At 37.3% G+C, this 22,602-nt stretch overlaps 1 protein-coding gene across 5 annotated transcripts in view; it reads left to right on the top strand.

The window, feature by feature from the left end:
* Nucleotides 1-22,602, top strand: part of NALCN (sodium leak channel, non-selective) — a 294,832-nt gene that overhangs the window by 37,903 nt on the left and 234,327 nt on the right. For all 5 annotated transcript variants that reach the window (XM_074329502.1, XM_074329503.1, XM_074329499.1 and 2 more), the window contains one exon: nucleotides 15,986-16,140. In XM_074329502.1, coding sequence (XP_074185603.1) covers nucleotides 15,986-16,140 — 155 coding nt within the window. The remainder of the gene's footprint in view (nucleotides 1-15,985; nucleotides 16,141-22,602) is intronic.

Raw genomic sequence — 22,602 nt, 5'->3', positions numbered from 1 at the left:
ACAACTATAACTCCACAAAGGACTCCCTGCACAGCAGACAGGCAAGACGAAGAGGCCCACTACTGAATTCACCTAAAGGTGGGCGAATCACACAAGTGGGGGAGGAGGGAAGGGAGCAGTGTGGAGATGGAGCCCCACGGGCGCAGGACACAGACCTAGCTCAGTGCTCCGAGATCGCTGCTTCCTGGAACTACCGCAGCTGTGGGAGAGGGAAGAACTCGGACTGCTAGGGCTCCATTTATGGCCCACAGGGCTGAGGGGACAGCATATAACATGGCTGAACCCAACGCTCACAGCAGAGACCTTGGAGCAAAGACTGAAGGAAGAAGGCTGAAAATGGTGGTTTAAGACCTCACTGCCGAGCAGAGAACAGAAGCCTTAGGCACTAAGCCTAGCCGCCCCTCCCTACCTTCCCAGAGCTCACCCCACCCCCACCCTCCCAGTGCTAGAAGCAGAACAGTAGCAGTGTCAGATCAAAAGAACAGAATATTTTCAGTTCTGAGAAGTGTAGTTCGCAGACACTGACTCACAGCCCAACTAGTTCGGGCAACGACGAGGGAGTCTTGGAAGCAGGACTGGCTGTGGTGGTGGTCGCTGCCATTGCTCTGGGCCACCTCTCACAACCCCACCCGCCCTTGTCCCCACCTACCTGGGCAGATCCCTGCAGGAGTAAACAAAGCTGCTGAAAAACATGGACTCTGAATCTGGTGCAGGAAGAGCTTTGGAACTTCAGAAGCTCTCCACATCCCCCCACAGAGGCAGCACCCTATGATGCAGGTGAATTGTTCACAGAGGAGAAGCCCACCTTCCAGGGAATCCCCCCATTGTGTGAAAAGCTAGAATAGTGCAGAGAAATAGAACACTACAGTGCTAGAGAGAATAAAAGGCTGCAGTCAGAGAGAAAATAAAACATTCTCTCCAACACCAATTGGAAAACAAATGAAAGACCTCTTTCTATCAACCTGTTGCAGAACCCCCTCCTGTAGATCTGTAGGAGGAGAAATAATAAATCATTAATAGCCATGAATAACCAACGTAACAAGACAGTTCATAAAGAAAAGGAAAAGTCTCCAGAAAATGAACTTAAAGACATGGAAATATGTGACTTAAATGACAGAGAATTCAAGCTTGCATTCTTAAAAAACTCAGCAAGATGCAAGAAAACACAGACAGGCAGTTTAATGAACTCAGAAACACAATTAAAGAACAAAGTGAACATTTTACCAAAGAAATTGATATTTTAAAAAAGAACCAAATAGAATTTTGGAGATTAAGAACTCAATAAAAGAAATGAAGAACGAAACAGCAAGCTTAGGTAGTAGAGATGACCAGATGGAAGAAAGAATCCGTGACATCAAAGGTAGAAATCTGGAAATGACACGGATGGAAGAAGAAAGAGACTTTAGACTTAAGAGAAATGAAAAAACTCTACAAGAACTTTCTGACTTCATCAGAAAGAAAAATATAAGAATAATGGTCATACCAGAAGGAGAAGAGAGAAGGGAACAGAGAGTATATTCAAACAAATAGTCGACGAGTACTTCCCAAACTTGCGGAAAGAACTAGATCCTCAAATACAAGCAGCAAATAGAACACCTAATTACCTCAATCCCAACAGACCTCCAAGGCACATTGTATTGAAGTTGTCAAAAATTAATGACAAAGAAAGAATCCTCAAGGCAGCTGGGGAAAAGAAGATGGTACTCTACAAAGAAAAACCCATTAGATTATCAGATTTTTCAGCAGACAAGCCAGGAGGGAGTGAAATCAAATATTCAAACTATTGAAAGAGAGAAATTATGAGCCAAGAATAATATATCCAGCAAAGATATCCTTTAGATATGAAGGAGGAATAAAGAACTTTTCAGACATAAAGAAGCTGAGGGAATTTTCTAATACACGACCTGCACTGAAAGAAATACTGAAGGAGGCTATTCGACCAGCATAAATAGGGATAATTTGTGACAACCAAAACGTAAAAAGGGGGAGAGTAAAGGCCTGAGCCAGTATATGGGAATGGAGAAAGTAAGCATGCTGAAGAAAATGGAATACTCTAATATGAAACTTTCTTTTACATAAACTTAATGGTAACCCTCAAAAAAAAAATCTGAAATATATAATGTAATAAAAGAAGAAACATCAGGAAAAATCATAGAATACCACGACACAGAAATAGTAGTCAACAACAGAAAGGCAAAGAAACAATGGAGACACAGTCCTACCAGAAAACCAAAGATAGAATGACAGGAAATCCTCACATATCAATAATCACCCTAAGTATAAATGGACTGAACTCACCAATAAAAAGGTACAGAGTAGCAGATTGGGAAAAAAAAAGCTCAACCATATGCTGCCTCCAAGAGACACATCTGAGGTACAAGGACAAACATAGACTCAAATTGAAAGGGTGGAAATTGACACTCCAAGCAAATGGTATCCAGAGAAAATCAGGCGTAGCCATACTGATATCAGATGAAACAGACTTCAGGATAAAAAAGGTAACACTAGACTATAATGGACATTTCATAATGATAAAGGCAACTATACAACAAGAAGACATAACAGTCATCAATATTTATGCATCCAATCAGGGAGCACCAAAATATACCAAACAACTAAACAGAACTAAAGAACTAACAGAACTAACAGAACTAAAGAGAGAAATTGACCAAAACACAATTATAGCAGGGGACCTAAATACATCATTGACAGCCCGTAATGGCATATTAGATGAAATGGACATAATTGACATTCGCAGAGCACTTCATCCTAGAACATCAGACTATACATTTTTTTCTAGTGTACATGGAACATTCTCAACGATAAACCATATATTGGGACATAAAAGTAGCCTCAGCAAATTTAAGAAGATTGAAATCGTACCAAGCATATTCTCTGATCACAAGGCTTTGAAATTGGATATCAACTGCAAAAAGAAAGCAGGAAAAAACACAAATATGTGGAGATTAAACAACACACTTTTAGAAAACGACCGGGTCAAAGAAGAAATAAGAGGAGAGATCAAAAGATACATAGAAACAAATGACAATGAAAATACATCCTACCAAAACTTTTGATGCAGCAAAAGCAGTTTTAAGAGGGAAATTTATATCATTACAGGCCTATCTAAAGAAAAAAGAAAAATCCCAGATAAATAACCTCATGTTACACCTTAAAGAACTAGGAAAAGAAGAACAAATGAAACCCAAGGTCAGCAGTAGAAAGGAAATAACAAAAATCAGAGAACAAAAGGACAAAAATAAATGAAACAGAGAACAAAAAGACAATAGAAAAAAATTAATGTGACAAAGAGCTGATTCTTTGAAAAGATTAACAAAATTGACAAATTCTTGGCTAGACTCACTAAGATAAAAAGAGAGGAGACACTAATTAACAAAATCAGAAATGAAAAGGGGAACTTATCACGGACACCACAGAAATACAAAGGATCATCCAAGAATACTATGAAGGACTATATGCCACCAAATTCAACAACCTAGAAGAAATGGACAAGTTCTTAGAAACATATAGCCTTCGTAGGCTGAACCATGAAGAACTGGAAAATCTAAACAGACTGATCACCAGTAACAAAATTGAATCAGTCATCCGAAACCTTCCCAAAAGCAAAAGTTCTGGACCAGATGGCTTCTCTAGTGAATTCTACCAAACCTTCAAAGAGGATCTAATACCAATCCTGCTCAAACTCTCCCTAACTCATTTTATGAGGCCAACATTACCCTGATACCAAAACCTGGTCAGGACAACACAAAAAAAGAAAACTGCAGACCAATATCTCTGATGAATACAGATGCAAAAATCCTAAACAAAATTCTAGCAAATCGAATACAACAATGCATTAAAAAGCTTATTCATCACGACCAAGTGGTGTTCATCCCCAGGACACAAGGATGGTTCAACATCCGCAAATCCATCAATGTGATACATCACATAAACAAAATAAAGGACAAAAATCATATGATTATATCAATAGATGCAGAAAAAGCATTTGACAAGATACAACATCCATTTATGATTAAAACACTTAATAAAATAGGTATAGAAGGAAAATACCTCAACATAATAAAGGCCATATATGATAAACCCTCAGCTAATCTCATAATTAATGGTGAAAAACTGAAGCCCTTTGCTCTACGTTCAGAAACACGACAGAGCTGTCCCCTATCACCTCTGGTTTTCAACATAGTGTTTGAAGTCCTTGCCAGAGCAATCAGGCAAGAGAAAGAAATAAAAGACATCCAAATTGGGAATGAAGAAGTGAAATTGTCACTCTTTGCAGATGACATGATGCTATATATAGAAAACCCTGAAGACTCCACCAAAAAGCTGTTAGAAACAATCAACGAATACAGTAAAGTTGCTGGCTACAAAATCAACGCACAAAAATCCATTGCATTCCTATATACTAACAATGAAATCTCAGAAAAAGAAATACAAAAAACAATTCCTTTTGCAATTGCAGCAAAAAGAATAAAATACCTAGGAATAAACTTAACCAAGGATGTGAAAGACCTAGATGCTGAAAACTATAAGACATTTTTAAAAGAAATTGAAGAAGACACAAAGAAATGGAAAGACATTCCGTGCTCATGGATTGGAAGAATCAACATAGTTAAAATGGCCATATTACCCAAAGCAATATACAGATTTAATGCAATCCCCATCAAAATCCCAATGGCATTTTTTAAAGAAATAGAACAAAAATCATCAGATTTGTTTGGAACCACAAAAGATCCCAAATAGCCAAAGCAATCTTAAGAAAAAAATAACAATACTGGAGGTATCACACTTCCTGACTATAGCTTGTACTACGGGTCTACAATAATCAAAACAGCATGGTATTGGCAGAAAAACAGACACATTGACCAATGGAATAGAATTGAGAACCCAGAAATAAAACCACATAAATATGGACAGATGATTTTTGACAAAGAAGCAAAAAACATACAATGGAGAAAAGACAGCCTCTTCAATAAATGGTGCTGGCAGAATTGGATAGCCACGTGCAAAAGAATGAAACTGGACTGCTATGTGTTACCATGTACCAAAATTAATTCAAAATGGATCAAAGACTTAAGCATAAGACCTGACACAATAAAATGCATAGAAATAAAACATAGGTACTAAACTTATGGACCTTGGGTTCAAAGAGCATTTTATAAATTTGACTCCAAAGGTAAGGGAAGTAAAAACTAAAATAGATGAATGGGACTATATGAAACTTAAAAGCTTCTGCACAGCAAAAGAAACCATCGACAAAATAAAGAGGCAACCAACTGAATGGGAGAAGATTTTTGCAAACAGTGCCTCCGATAAGGGGCTAATATCCAAAATATACAAGGAACTCATGCAACTCAACAACCAAAAAACAAACAACCCAATTGAAAAATGGGCCGATGACCTGAAGAGACATTTCTCCAAAGAGGACATACAAATGGCAAATAGACATATGAAAAAATGCTCAACATCACTAATCATCAGAGAAATGCAAATAAAAACCACAATGAGATATCACCTCACCCCAGTCAGAATGGCTATCATCAACAAGACAAATAGTAACAAGTGTTGGAGAGGCTGTGGAGAAAAAGGAACCCTCATACACTGTTGGTGGTAATGCAGATTGGTGCAGCCATTATGGAAGGCAGTGTGGAGGTTCCTCAAAAAATTACGAATAGAATTACCATATGACCCAGCAATCCCTCTCCTGGGTATCTACCCAAAAAAATCTGAAAACATTTATCCATAAAGACACGTGTGCTCCAATGTTCATTGCAGCTTTGTTTACGGTGGCCAAGACATGGAAACAACCAAAATGTCCTTCGATAGATGAATGGATAAAGAAGTTGTGGTATATATACACAATGGAATACTATTCGGCGGTAAGAAAAGATGATATAGGAACATTTGTGCCAACATGGATGGATCTTGAGAGTATAATGCTAAATGAAATAAGTCAGACCGAAAAAGCAGAGAACCATATTATTTCACTGATATGTGGTATATAAACCAAAAACAACAAAAGAATAAGACAAACAAATGAGAAACAAAAACTCATAGACACAGACAATAGTTTAGTGGTTACCAGAGGGTAAGGCGGGATGGGGTGTGGGGGGTGGGGGGGGGGAGATGAGGGTAAGGGGGATCAAATATATGGTGATGGAAGGAGAACTGACTCTGGTTGGTGAACACACAATGGGATTTATAGATGATGTAATACAGAATTGTATACCTGAAATCTATATAATTTTACTAACAATTGTCACCCCAATAAATTAAAAGAAAAAAAAAAAAACAGAAAAAAAACAAATACAAAAAACCTTAGTTTTACATTAAAACTCCTAACGATATGTTACAGAGTAGAACACAAAAGCTGCATGGCTTTTTAAAAGATAAATCTTGAGTCTTCAAAGAAATAAGCTTTTAGCTAGCTGCTGAGGCTATACCTGTGGGTTTCTGCTTTCCTTAAGGCCATATTCCTAGAAATGTCTAAGAAGCACCAGAGGTAGTTAGAGTTGCTTGTCATTCTTGCAATGAAGCAGGTTATCCAGGTGTTCTGGGAGATGTAGGGCAATCATCTCAATTTTGCTCATTCAGTGACTCACATATTTTTATGTCTAGTGATTGGATTGGTCAAGCGCACTTTGTGGTTGAAGGCATCTGGGAACAAGGGCTTTGGTGCTTTCTAAATTCTCCCCTGGCCTTCACTTTTATTATTATTTTATTGTGAAATGCTTAACACAGGAAGTTTAATTAACATCCATCAGAGCATACAAATACAACATGAAATAAAAAGAAACAATATTTTTTTCCTTGTGATGAGAAATCAGGATTTACTCTTAACAACGTTCACACATATCTTCCAGAAGTGCTAAGTATTGTCACCATGTTGTACATTACATCCCTAGGACTTATTTGTCTCGTAACTGGAAACCTATACCTTTTGTTAAATTTAAGTTAATTGTATTATTAGTTCCAAGTGTACAAAACAACATAATGATTAGACATTTACGCCCCTCATAAAGTGATAAACCCACCAAGCCTACTACCCCTCTGACACCGTACATAGCTATTACAGTACCATTGACTATATTCCCTATGCTGTACTTTACATCCCATGACTATATACATATATATGTATGTATGTGTATATATATATGTATATATAAATATGTTTAATTATAGTCGACACTCAATATTATTTTATATTAGTTTCAGGTGTACAAGTGTAGTGGTTAGGCATTTATATAATCAATGAAGTGATTTCTCCAATAAGTCCAGTACCCCCTGACACCCCACATAGTCTTTACAACATTATTAATTATATTCCCCATACTGTATTTCACATCCTGTGACTATTTTGTGACTACCATATTGTACTTCCTAATCCCTGAAACTTCTCACTTATTCCCTCAAACCCCTCCCATCTAGCAGCCATCATATTTTTTTTTCTATGAGTCTATTTCTGTTTTGTTTGCTAGTTTATTCTGTTCTTTAGATTCCACATGTAAGTGAGATCATATGGTATTTGTCTTTCTCAGTCTGACTATTTCACTTAGCGTAATATCCTCTAAGTCCATCCAGGTTGCTGCAAATGGTAAAATTTCATATTTTTTATGGCAGAGTAATACTCCATTGTATAAATGTATGATAATTTCTTTATTCAATCATCTACTGATGAGCATTTTGGTTGTTTCCATATCTTGGCTATTGTGAATAGTGCTGCAGTAGACATAGGGATTCATGTGTTTTTTCAAATTAGTGTTTTGGATTTCTTTGAATAAATATCCAGGAATTGTTGGGTCATAAGGCACTTCTATTTTTAATTTTTTGAGGAACCTCCCTACTGTCTTCCATAGTGGCTGCACCAATTTGCAATCCCACCAACAATGCATGAGGGATCCCTTTTCTCCACATCCTCACCAGCACTTGTTTGTTGATTTATTGGTGATAGCCATTCTGACAGGAGTGAGGTGGTATCTCATTGTGGCTTTTATTTTCATTTATCTAATGATTAGTGATGCTGGGTATCTTTAACTATATCTATTGGCCATCTGCATGTCCTCTTGGGGGAAATGTCTATTCATGTCCTTGCCCATTTTTTAATTCGATTATTTATTTTTTGGGTATTGAGTTGTATGAGTTTTTCATAAATTTTGGATGTTAACCCCTTATCAGATAAGGATTTGGTCCGTACTTTTAATGTTCTTAACATTGTGGAGCCTGTGGCTTCATCTGACCATTCCAAAAGGGTGGAAGCCTGTTGGAGTGGGAAAAACTGCTGCTCTCCAGCCATACACTCAGCCAAACCACATCCAAAAGAATGAAAATGTTCTGAGTTCCTAATATGTATGAGGTCCTTTCTATTCATAGTTGCTAGTTCATAGTGTGATCTCCTAGGTTGGGCTTTATGGTCCTCATGAGAAAGAAGAGCAAATAGCTCCTTGCCTAACATTAATTAATTGGTGAAATCACCAACTGAAGTCCGATATGCTTGGCCTCATATTCTGATGGCTGTTCTCCACCATGCCAACTCACTCCTGACAGATAACTCCTCACGCTGGGTGTTCTCGTTTCTGAAGCAAAGAGAAGAGTTACTGCTTAAGGAGCTTTTGGCCTAGATTTGAAATGTCAAGGGTAGTGACTTTGTCTTACAACCTCAAAACAGTTTTCACATTTCCAGTTTGGAGCCGATCAGTGCATATTCCCTGTCCTGATACTTAACTTTTCTGATGCTCTCTTTGAATACCTGCATTGCCTGATCCAGCCTCAGCTGCCAGTCTCCGAGCTCCTTTCACAGGAGTTGCCCCTTATTCATGTTGGCAAAGTAGTGAGTGATATAGTTAAGGAAATAAACTTGGGAAAAATATATAATTAATAAAACTATACAGATATAACAAAGTAAGATGCCTATTTAAAATGCTTTCTAAAAATAAAATATAATGTTTAAGTTTTGTACAATATTTGAAAAAAATATTTAATTTTATTGTTTTGGTGCATGATTTCACTTCTTTATGGCTTTGCCTATCTAGCTATTCAGGAAAGGATGAGAAAAAGCAAAACATCATATTAAAATATTCTCCATTTAACAGTAAGGGGAAATTTATTTCCTAATTTCTTAGAAAATGCGCCAGATTTACTTGTTTGTAAAAAGAGGTGTAATGTCAATATTATTTTCTGCCTCAGACTATTTATCTTGTTTTGTAGTCCCTCTAAATGTCCAAGCAGAGTAATTAAAAGTTCTGAAAAATCAAGAAATAGTTTCATCTCTGAAAATTCCAGGGTGGGTTTATTTTTCCAAAGCATCCAGCATTAGAATTAACCAGGCAAAGTCATAGAAGTTTTAAATTAATCCTGAAAGAGGAAAACAAATAGGAGTGAAAATGAAGCCAGATGATTTGCTGGAATAAACCTGAGAGGCAGGTAACATTCAGAGCAGGTTCAAGGCCAGCATTTGCAATGAGATGGGCAATTCATGCCCACCCCTAAGAGTGAGGCAAGCAATGACCTAAGGCCTCCAAGGCCATATTCACTGTTCTCCCAGGTGCGAGGATTATGTGTCTGTCCTTGTCTTTTTCCCCAGCATGCAATTTTCTGAGTGTGTCATTTACAAATTGTTTGGTATGGTAGCTACTGCTTGTTTACAATCCCTGAGAAAAAGCTGTGAAGTGCTACATCCACCAATGAAGAGTAAAAATGTTCTCTTTCTCTTCCTGCCCACTCTCTATCTCTCCTGTGCACACACAGGCTTTGACAGTTCCACTTTCCAGAATGCCGTTCTGTATCCGCCCTAGAACTAGTGTCCACTAATCCTTTAATAGTCACTCCAAGCATCACCCATACTGGAAGATTTTCCTTGTACTACTCACCATTCACCACCCACAGTCATAAGTAATGTCTCTACTTTGTGCTTTTGTAACACCATGAGAATAGAGATAGCTTTTAAAGCATTCATTGTGCTCTCCTGTGGGGATGGCTTTTCTTTTCTCTTTCTCACACTAGGCAGTACCGTCTCTGAGTTGGAAATATCTTCTTAGTCATCTTTCCTAGCTTGTTGTATGCATAGAAGAGACCTGTCAAAAATAATTATTTTGAATGAATGAACAGACAAATGAAATAAAATAGTCGTACTAAGAATATAGGAAAAACAGTTTCTGAAAAAGGGCTGAATAATAATAATATGCATAATTATGTTCGTAAGTGACAGTGATTACAAAAGGCCAACATTAAACTTGTTGCAACAAGAAGTGAGAACAGTTTGATATCAGTAGAGGAAGACAGCATTGAGTAATGCAGAGCAGAATTTGAAAAGAAAGTCTTAAGCTGTTGCATTTGGCATTGGTAAGTCTTACGGGTGGATGAGAAGAGAATATGGGGGGTAACATGGTGTTACTCTATCATTTACCTTTTATATGAAAGTATGAGGTCATTCTGCGAATTGTTTTTTAAATGGCTGAAAAGTTTTTCATTTTACAGATGAGGAAACTGAGGCTCAAATGGTTAAAGTGAATTGCCAGAGGTAACTAAGCTGGTTAATTACTGAACTGAGATGATAATCCTTGTGTTCTAATATACAGCTCAATGTTCTGTGCCATCAGAAGTAATAACTAATTTAAAACCATAAAAGTATAAATTATTGAGGTGTTGTTTGGGGCTGTTAGTAAATACTTTTAGCATCAAGCTGAGAATACATTTTCTTAGATCTTGAACTTCTACATATGTTATTTGTAAATAGGATATTTTGTTAAGAATAAAAATTTAAAATAAAAACATATGCCAGGCAGATAATTGAAGACGTTTGAAAAATGATTAGCTGCTCAGAGTGATTCCAATACTTATTTTGAAACATGGAAACTGCTAAAGCAAGACATTTAAAAAATTGAAAAAACATGCCAAGTTTTAGATAGCACACTAAAAAATTGCATAAGAACACGAGAATCCAATTGTTGAAGAGTTTCTCCTGTAGTTAATTAATTAATTCACCATAGATTTAAATAATGGTAAAAAGAAAGATGCATCCATTCATTTATTCAGAAAATAATTATTAACCTCCTAGGGTGTATTAGGATCGTTCAGAGAAACATAACCAATTGGATATATCTAGAGAGCAAAAGAGATTTATTTTACAGAATTGGCTTATGCAATTGTGGGGCTATCAAGATCAAAGTCTTCAGGACAGGCCAGCCAGCTGGAAACTCTAGCAGGAGTCGATATCGCAGTGTTGAGTCCAAAGGCAGTCTGTCTGGAGGGAGAATTCTTTCCTCTTCCGAGTGCTAATCCTTTTCTCTTAAGGCCTTTAAGTAACCGGATGAGGCCTACCTACATTATGGAGTGTAATTTGCTTTACTCAAAGTCTGCTGCTGTAAATGTAAATCACATCTAAAAAATACCTTCATGGCAGCCTCTGGACTGGGGTTTGATCAAACAGCTGGGCACCACACCACAGTGTAGCCAAGTTCACACATGAATGTAACCATTATAGACTGTGTGTCAGGGAATTCATGGAATTGGAGGTTACTCTGGAGAACAGTAGAATATGGAAGGCATCCAATGAATAAATGACTACACAAATGTGACTTACATGTTTCAGGCCATAAATGAAAAGTGTGGGTACTTTAAGAAGTTATAGCAGGGAAACCTAACCCAGTCTGAGGGATTTAGGGTGACAATCAGGCTATGAAAGTGATGGACAGGTGGAGATAAGGGCTTAAGCAAGGGAAGATGGGAGGAGAGAGTTCTAAGCAGAGGAAAGGCCCTGAAGTAGAAGGAAGAAAGAGCTGGGAGAAGGCAACCTGATTGGATACTATGACGTTTGGGGGAAGAGGAGGAGGCAGATTTTTCAGGGTCTATGGATCATATTAAAGATTTGACACTGATAGACTCTCTGTAGGACAGTGATGATGGAAAGTCCCTCTATAGGCTCTGTGGCAAATGGATCGGAAAAGCTAAGAGTGGCTGCAGGATGACCAGGTAGGAGGCTAGACAGTGGTGCATGGAGAGGTGGAGATGGAGAGAGTCGAACCAGCTCAAAAGATGTTTTGGAGGATATTTAAGGAAACATGATGGTTAGTTATAAGGCCTGATGGAGAAGGAGGTATCCAGGGTGATTCCAGGATTTCAAACTTGCTCAACACTTTGGATAATGATGTGATGGTGCAACTTGTAATGAAAGGGAATGTTGGCGAATGAGTCGGGGTTCAGTATGGGATATGTAGAGTTGGAGGTATTTGTGGTGTAGTCAAATGGAGAGATGTAATAGGCAGTTGAACATGTAGCCCTGAGACTCTACAAAGACATCTAGATGACAGAGAATTGAAGCTATGAAAGTGGAGCTGATTGCATAGGGAAAGAAGGTCATGAAAATGAGAGGAAGGCCAAGAACGGAGCTCAGAGAAGTTCAGTACTTAAGGTCCTCAGAGCAACTCAGTACTTAAGATGGAAAAGGAGAATGATCTGAGAAATAGACAAAACTAGCATCTTCAAAGCCAGCATCTTATTGCATCTCTCTGAACCTCCCTTCTATATCCATCTCTCTAACCACAACTGGAAAATGTTCTCCATTTTTAAGGACTCAACGAGTAGGTTGGACCCACCTAGATAATCCAGGATAATCACCTAAATTCAATATTGTTCACATTTGCCAACTTAATTCCCATTTGCCATGTAACATAACATATTCACTGGTTTTGGGGATTAGAATGTGGACATTTTTAGGGGGTAATTATTCTGCCTACAACCAAAACAACTATGCGGAACACTGTTGAGAGGTCACAGATGATAAAAGCTAAAAATTTTCCAATTGGATGTAACACATGGAAATAAGAACAATTCCAGTAGATTGGAGAACACAAAAATGGGCTAAAAAATTAAATTAGGGAGATTAAAAATGAATACTTTTTTCTATAAATCTGACTATGAGTAAGACATGCAGGTTTTGAAACCCACTTAAACGCGAGTGGATATTTATTATGACTGTGAGAATCATTGCCTATATTTAGGATTTGGCTGGTTGGAGCAAGAATTCTGCCTAATTCCAGAGAGCTTCTTGTTCTGTCATGAATATTTAAAGGAAAATGAATAAAGAAATAATAATAACAGATAAAAATAAAATCTAGAAGATTTTTGTTAACTGAGAAAATGAAGCTAAGATAAATAAGTATATATCCTGAAACTCTCAATGTTCATTTCAATTTTAAAAAGGGCTATTATATGGTTTTAAATACACGTGTTCCAGAGCAATTAATCATTAAATAAATGCATCTGTAAAAAGCATTTGCCAATAGCTTGATGTTGGCAAAAATAATGTGTTTCACATCTGCTGCCTCTGAAGCCAAAAGATTTCAAAATAATATCTGTGCTGATGAAAGTTGTGCTTAGAATGAGAATCGGTGTTAATATGAAAGAAAAAACAAAAGGAATCAAGAAGGAAAAAGTACTCTGATATTTATAAATTAATGAAAACATAATCAGAATAGTTAACCATCACTGAGTGATTAACTTATTCCCAGCAATACTCTGAGAGTTGTACATTAGCTCATTTAATCATTAAAACACCACTACATCATAGGTACAATTGCTGTCCCCACTTCAAAAATGTGGAAACTGAGTCAGTACACACCAGGGCTAGTGTCTTAATCTAGGCAGTCTACCAATTTCAAACTATCAATAATAATAGGTAACAACTAGCGCTTATTGTCTAAGTACCTGTTTTCAGAACTTTACAGATGTAAATCATTACCTTTTCACCACAGCCCTAAGAGGTAGGCATTTTCCTACTTTCTCACAGATGAAGAAACTGAGGCACAGATGGGCGAAGTCATAGATGTAACAAGTGACTGAGCTAAAATTCACACCCAGCAGATTAGTTCTGGAGTCCAATTTCCTATCCAAATAGCTGTTGAAATGATGTTCTTTGGAAACTTTTTCATGTAAACAGAGAATTTTCTCAGACATTGCTGCTATTGTCTTTTAAAAATATTGGAAATAAAAAAATTAATTTTGATTGTCTAGTAATCGTTTCCCTCTCTGAACTTTACCTCATCTTTCTCAAGTATAAATGAAGAATTAGGTGCAACTTTCTTTCAGCTGCACAATTCTGTGAATGAAATGCTTTCAGTATCACATGCCAAAATTCCTTCTATTCTTTTGACAATTATTTATTGTTGTGTTTTACATGCCAGGATGTATGCTACATTTTATTGTTGTAATGAGTAATGGTTATTTATAATAAGCATTTACTGAGCACTTGCGGCATGCTAGGTACTATGCTGAGTGCATCACTTGGTTTATTTTTCTTAATCTTCACACATGCTTCGCTTTATTTGATTACTCTCCCTATATTATAGGTGAGGAAACTGAGCTTAGAAAAGTTTAGCACTTTAATCAAGTTACACGACCAGTAAATGACAGAGTTTGGGATCAAACCCAGAAAGCTTTACTCTGAAACTCTGAAGCCCAGTATCCTTACCAGTTTGTTCTAATGTGTGGGTACCACATCAGAAACAGAATCAGATTAGACTTAAGCAAAGATGGATCACTTGGCCTACATGTAAAAATGGGAAATGAGGAGAAATAAGTAATGTGTCTGCCTAAAGTCATATCTTTCTGACACAACCAAGTGGTAGTTTCCACAATGTGAGTCTTTCCCATGGGTTTTGCATGTGGAGTCCAAAGGACCTGCTGAAAGTGTAACTGGGGGGAACAGTTATTCAAACACTTATTCCTTGAGATGTGTAGACAAATTTCTTTCTTGCAGCTAACAGAATTCTGAAGGAATAAACATAGGGTGTCTGAGATGTGGGTGAGGCTTTTAGAGTTTTGTTTATGACTGAGACAGAACTGGGCAAGGTATCTCCAGGCATGGATGTGTGTGTTGTGTGTAAAACTGAATATGTGTATGTATGGTGGCCTCAAGCAGCTAAGAGACTGCAGAGAGTTATGTGTCAGACTCCAGACAAAGCATATCATAGCAGCCAGTTGAATATAAGAAGGTATTAAATAATAGAAATGTAACCCAACAAGTCTGCCTCAATTTGGCCATAAGCTGAGGGAACTGAGACTGTCCTAAGGCTGGTCCCATTTAGAAAATGCCTAGAAGCACTGATACAAGGGAAATGGCTTATAATAAAATCAGGGGTTTAGAAGGCTTATAAAATCATCTAGCCTAAGCTTTGGCCTCTACACAATCCATGTGAATAGCCTCAGATAGCAGCTGATTGCGACCCATTTTTAAGGTCAACTCAGAACGAGATTCCACAATCACCATTCCAGTGATTACTTGTACCTGCTACTAAGAAATCTATTACATACCTAAATCCTTCTACATCAACTTAATCTCCTCCTTGTTCTCCAGAAAGATGAAAAAAAGGGTTATTATCACCACCAACCTATAAAAACCTTAATATTCCTGGAGCTATTACTAAATCACCCCATAATCTCTCTTTCCAATGTGATACTTTTAGCTCTTTCAATCTCACCTTATTTGTCTGGTTTTCTTTCTAAACTGCACATCTGCCAAAACAACAGAAGGCCTACGGTCATTTATAAGACTCATAGTATTTGTACCATATGGCAAATGACTGCCATCATTTAATATTGCTTAGAAGTAGAGAAGTAAAATTTGTGTCCAGAGTAGGATAAGGATTTTGTGACTAACAAGCAATGCTCAGACAAGTTAATATTCCTTGCAAATATATAGGAAAATTTCTTCTTTTACTTATGTGGTCTTTGCTCTTGAAAGACAAAAGAATAGAAGTAATTATATTCTTATAAAGACCTATTGTGGAGCTGGATCAGGTATCATTTGAGAATGTCTAATATGTCATTAATAGTATGAATATCATTTATAAAACACGAATCTTAAAGCTGTGCTCATATGCAGCAGTTATTAATGAAAACTGGTTACATCATTCATTTTAATCAATATTTACAACTGTTGAAATTGTTTAACTCTTTCATGTGTTGTTCACAGAAATGTAACCTGGAATAGTTTAGCTATCCCAGATACACACTGCTCACCAGAGCTAGAAGAAGGCTACCAGTGCCCACCAGGATTTAAATGCATGGACCTTGAAGATCTGGGACTTAGCAGGCAAGAGCTGGGCTACAGTGGCTTTAATGAGATAGGTCTGTCTTACTGGTAAAACACATTTTCAGTTTCTATATTACAATGTTTTTGAAATGGAGATGATAGTTGTGTGACGGATGTATTATGATAAGATTAGCTCTAGTATTTAAGAAACGTAACTACAAATTTTAATTATATACCTGTGTCATAATATAGTCTACCTTAGAGTCTATCATATACAGTCTGTGTTTATGCATTTTCAGTAATGTCTGTAGATACTTAAATAGCTCTCATTTTTGATTATTTTGATTCTTAATTATAGCATTTAAAAGTATTTGTTTGTTGAGCAAGGTTCAGGGGTTGTTGCCTCAAAGATAAACAAGACATGGTTTCCTTCCACATTGAGCTATACTCTAGTAGTCAAGGTAAGTTTTAAATAACTGGAATACTAGGCATTGATGAGTGCATAAGAAGTGAACTAATCCCAGAACAAAAGATAGCTAATCAAGTACTTAATGAATGTGTATCAACGATCTAATAGATGCTAGTATATGAATATGATGTGCTCAAATGTATAGATTTATTTGTGACTTGTCCTAGTAAATCCTGAAATGTCCCATTTAAACACGTACTGAAAGAACTTAGTATCTGCCATTTAGTTGATATTGCATTTATTACAGTGGTGTGCATGTTGAACATATTTCATTATTGAAGCAAAAAAGCATAGAATTCAAAACATTTTTTTTTCTATGCTTTGAGAATTTGCCTTAGCTCAGTCTGCCATAACAAAATACCATAGACGGGGTGGTGAAAATACCATACATTTGTTTCTCACCAGTCTGGAGGCTGGAAGTACAAGATCAGGGTGCTGGCATGGTTGAGTTCTGCTGAGGGCCCTCTCCCAAGCTTGCAGACAACTGTCTTCTTGCTGTGTCCTCACATGGATAGGATGTGTCTGTGTGTGTATGTGTGTGTATGAGAGAGAGAGAGGGAGAGAGAGAAAGCTCTCTGATCCTCTCATATATGGACACTAATCCCATCATGAGACCCTCACCCTCATGACCTCACCTAAACAAAATCACCTCCCAAAGACCCCACCTCCTAATACCATCACACTGGGGGTTAGGGCTTCAACATCTGATGCGGGGGGTGGGGGGGAGGCATTACATCGATAACAGAATTGTTACCAACATCATTTGAAAATAAAAACAATTAATTTTTGCTTAAAGTGTCAAGGCCCAGGTGCATTTAAGAGAATTGTAGGCACTTGTGCCCAGGCCTAAAAGAAAAATCAATGTATAACAGGATCATACTCATGCTCTTTTGGAAGTCAGATCAACGTCCTGACTTTTGATGTGGTTTCACATCTCAGTGCGCCCGCAGTACAATGGGGGATTTCATAGCCAGGGAAGAAAGCATCTGCCCCTGTCAATCCCAGATAGGAACTGGTACAAACTCAGCCAATCGACCTTCACACATCAGAAAAAGTGGCTGATAAATCTCTTCCTACCTGGCCTTCTTTGTCATAGCAGCTCCTGGATGGTACTATGCAGGATGGCAAAATGAACTCTGGCTAAGTATTAGATTTCAGAAAAAACATGTGAAGGTCTTGCGTTGACTGAGGAGTGCTTCCCTGATATATGAACTAAACGACAAGGCTGACAGCCTTTGGACAGAAAATAATACTGAAATTGGGCTGAAAAACACAAATAATCTTTTTTTAAGAAGGGAATTCTGCAAATAATATCCCTAAATTTTTACTCTTATATTTTAATATAACTTCACAGTGGATTTCTAGCTTTGTAGTTAGATGAGTATTCTTTCATCTCTTTTGCCAATGATACAAAGAATTAGAAGCCAGGGATATAAAGCTTTTCAATTTGCTGTATTCTCTTAAACTTATCTGGCTTTGGAACCAATCTTACATCCTTCCCCATCTCAAAAGTACAGAGGCCTGTTATGGGTTGTATCAGTGCCTTTCAGGGGTGAGCAGGAAATCACAGATATGGTATGGGACACAAAATACATAGATTTGGTACACTGTGTGCAACAAGTTCCAGGAGTCCTGACATCTGGGACACAACTAGAATGCATGGCTTGTCAGACCCTGCAGCTCTTTCTTTTAGGGCCTAACAGGGTTACCCATGTCTGGATGGAGAATGGCCAGCATTCAGGTGTTAAGCTGCCCTTACACAATGTAAAATCAAATCATACCCTGACCAGTTTAAATGCAGCCTAAACTCAAAGTGCTGCATTATATTTAAGTTGATTCATCTTTCTTTGCTGTGACTTACAATGGCTTCAACTAATGCAGGGTATAATCCCTCTTTGAAAGAGAAATTCTTCTTACACAGTGCATTGGCTTGAGAAGCCCAATTCTAAGAGGGAATTGCCCTGGGGGCAGTAGGCCTCTACTCAGGCAATAGTCTTACTGTAGCTCTACTGTTTATTTGTACATCTCTCTTTCAAGGATTTAAGCGACTTGAAAACAGGAAACACGTCTTTTCATCTTCATGTCTCCAGGATCTAGCTCAATGTCTGGCCCCTAGGGAGCTCTCTATAAATATTTACTAATGGACTGAACAAAGTATATGTGCTTTTGAATTCACTGGTAACAAGTCATGTTTGGGTTAGGATATAGAGCCATACTAGAGACGTGAGTTGTTTCCTTGTTGTTCTTTTCTCTGATTTTGTCTGTTTTTGTTAGCAGTATTCACTATTCCTCATAACTTCCCTTTCTATACAAACTTAATTTGATTTGTTTGCTTTTTTTTCTCAAACGATGAAAGAATTCAATATCAGTGTATGACTAATGGTTAGATAATGAAGTGTTGACTTTGTACTATCATCAAAAAAATTTAAAATGGTCACTGTAGTTTATATTGAAATTGATAACTACTTCCTGATATCGTGTATCTCTGTAAATACACAAACTGTAGTATATTAGGAGATTATTTTTAAAGTTCTTATGGAAAAAAAAGATAGTGTGTCCTCCAAAATGAGGAAAAGAAATTATTTTATTAGACATATGTGACCATCTCTTTCTGCATGCAGTTGAATTTCTTTAAACCATAATTAGGTGCCTAATTGTGCATATAAATTTGGTCTATGTACCTTATATGTAAATAATCATGATTAATTAAAAAGGAGCACATTTCACTTTCTTACTAATCAAATTATCATGCAATAGAGTGAATTTGAACTCATTTATAAAACTTTGTTTATAAGTAGCTTTATTTCTAATTAAAATTTAGTACCGATGGTGATGATGTTGAAAATCTCAGTTTTTAAAATCTATTAATTAAAAGCCAGAGTCATTAAGTAGAAAAATATTATAAAGAGCCCCTATTGTAAGATTGCAGTGTAAAGACACTTTTGCACCTTCAAAATCATCCAAACGTGGTGGAGACTGAGAAACAGAAATGCAATTTCTATATTTAAGGACTCTGTCAAACCTGTAATTGTAAACCACATCGGAGGGCCAGGTGTCTAACAGAAAACTTCCTGAAAGGATTCTGGCTACTAAGAGTCTGAGACAGCCAGTGAAATACTGACATTTTAATATAACACATGTGCCCAGAGGTGCAGAGCAGCCCTCTGCCTGAGTCAGGGAACCAGTATGGAGCTGACAAGGGGAGCTTTCTGAGACTCCATGTGGCATCACAAAGAAGAAGCCCTTATTTCTGCAAGCAGTTGGTGGAGAGATAGAGAAGAGGACAGACAGTCCGTTATGAGGGTCCGTATTGACTAGGATGAGGGAAAGACTCAAGGTTTGCAAATCTGGCTACAGCTTAGGATGACCTGGGAGTCTTGTAAAACTCACCAATTCCCAAACACGATTCCTAGGCCAGTGAAATCAAAATTTTAGAGTGATCCAAGGGATAGATGGCTTTAAAAAGTTCTCCAGGTGATTCTAATGTGCATGAAGAGTTGTAAGTCACTGGATTAAAGTAACATTGATGCATACACATGCTCACTTATCTTATAAAAAGCTTCATTTCTATCCCATAACATTACCTCGCCCCTCCTCTACATGAAACAGTGACAAATATCTGGTCCTCTGAAAACTGATATCAAAGGTGAGTAATACTAAAAAATATCAGGGCCATATCTAGAAAAATGTACCTTTAAATGCATTTAAAACTGAAGAAATATTCAAGATGTAGAACTCAAACAAAATTGCAGAAAAAGAAGAACTGAATAGATTAATATATACTAAAAGGGTACAACTTGTCTCAGTAAATCAACATAAAACAATCAATGCTGAGATATATCTGAAATTTCACATCAGTATTAACTCCAAGATATAATGACACAATGCTTACAAAGTCCTTAGGGAAAGAATGTGTCAAACTCGTTTTTGATTATTTTTGAAGAGGCAAGAACTCTATGATTTTATTTCCCATGAAATCTTGAAGTCATTCAGCTAATCCGAAATGACCGGTCATGAGCCTAGTTTCTAATATCTATTCACTATAAGAACACAGTGGATACAACTGAAGGATTTACTGAATGTGATGTAAATATTACAAATTATTGCATAGAAGAGAGGAGAAGATAAACAGGGGAGGTAGTGTAATGATGTTGATGCCCTTAACATTTATACTTAACAGTAAAAACAAGTATCATTTTTATACATTATATCAGTCATATAATGGAGGTATATGTATACTTGCCATGAGAATGCATTACAAAGTCAAAAATTACTTTAGAAACAATTCAGAACTCAAAATAATGGCTCTGGTTTGGATCATGGCTGTATTATATACGAGTGTCATGACCTTGGGAAAGTAATTATTCTCTCGTGCCTCAGTGTCCTCATCTGTGAAATGGGTAAGAGATAGACCTGAATTACAGGGTTGATGCGAGAAGTAACTGGGAAACTACACTTACAGCAAACACAGCTAGCACACAGCAAAACACAGAATGAGCTACAAATTAGAGATACAGTGGCAAAATATGAAAGCATCGCTGTGTTATTTAAGGAAAATGACAATTTTTATAATGAAGGGCAGGACATCGATGGTTTCAGATTAACACACTCATGTCTGATAGTATTCTCTTTTGTTTGCAACAATTTGCTATCAAATTGTTCAGGATCTTACAGCAAAGGGGAAGAACATAAGGGCTGGGGACAGCGTGTTCTTAACCTTGCATTATGCCCCTATAAACTAATATCCCAAATTCCATTTCATTCTAATCAATCTATAGATTTCGAGAGGGCCAATATTTGGTGCTGTTTGATCTTCATTAATCAGTTATGCCTTCCTTGCCACTCTCAGAACTATCACTCTTGTGCTTTATGTGCCTCTTTAGAATCCCTTTAGAATCTTTTGAATCGTATCAATATTTAACCTGTGCCACTGAATTTTCTACAGTTTAATTAAGCCTCACACATGTAATTTTATTTATTCCTATCCATTTGGATTTGTGGCCCATGGATTTGAGCCATGCCCTATCTTTAGCAGCCTTTCAACAGGTGTTCCCTTCACAGACCTAAGAAAAGCACCGGTTGGGACACTGAACAAAAGCCACAGCCAGGCTGTTTTCTGCATGGCCTCCAGCATTCAGTGGATTATTTCCTCTCCTCCCCTAAATCTCTGTGTCAAATCGTGACTGAGGTGCTGGTTGCTTCTCTGTCCCTCTCCCTTCCATTTAAATATCTCTCCATCTTTATTTTAAGGTGCCTTCCCGACAGCTCACTCTTAAGGACCCTCAACTAACACATCCTCTCCAAGATGTTAGCCTATGCCTTTAAGACATCACACACCCCTCATGTTCCAGGCACACTGAGGAATATACCTTATCAAAAGGACACATTTGAAGATTGCAAAATCTGTTTAGCAGACATGTAGATTCTGTGATCAAAGTGAGAGTGTGAGGAGGTGGATAGTAAGCACACAGTGAAAAGGTCTGGGGGGCAAACGATGCCCAAAAATCTCACTATGGATGTGAAACAACAACAAAAGCATCACATCAACTAACCTATTTAGAAAATTTGTCTTACTTCCATTTTCTGAGTACTCACCCCACTTTCAGACACTCCTTTTCTCTGTGTTACCAATATGCTTATCAATATGTGGGACATACGATCAGAGACATAAAAGAGGAGACATTGCAATTTTTTGTAATCGTCCTGAACATGAAATTAGAGGAATTTTGAGTTGGGAAAGATAAGACAGTCATGTGGGTTACTCACACAGTTTTACAGACGAGGAAACTGAACATCAACACAAGTAAGGTCAGCGTTCCAGAGAACTTCACGCAGATTCAAGGCTGAACTCATCTCTCATGATTCTCAGATGCCCACTATAATTTACTGTCTCCCTCAAACCTTTTTACATTTCAGATCAGTGTTAAAGAAGAAAACTCCAAAAGTACATTGCAAAGCTTAGTTATATTTTTGATTTTGTAGTAGAAGGTTAGCGTCGCTCACCTACAGTAAGATGCTGGTGAAGATAACTATGCAAATAGGTGGGATATGCCAGTTAGAAAAATAGCAACAACAAATCTATCACACA

Source organism: Rhinolophus sinicus, linkage group LG04 (genome assembly GCF_036562045.2).
Source record: "Rhinolophus sinicus isolate RSC01 linkage group LG04, ASM3656204v1, whole genome shotgun sequence".
Lineage (NCBI taxonomy): Eukaryota > Metazoa > Chordata > Mammalia > Chiroptera > Rhinolophidae > Rhinolophus > Rhinolophus sinicus.
Note: the sequence above shows the minus strand (reverse complement) of the source record. Positions and strands in the feature narration are given on the sequence as shown.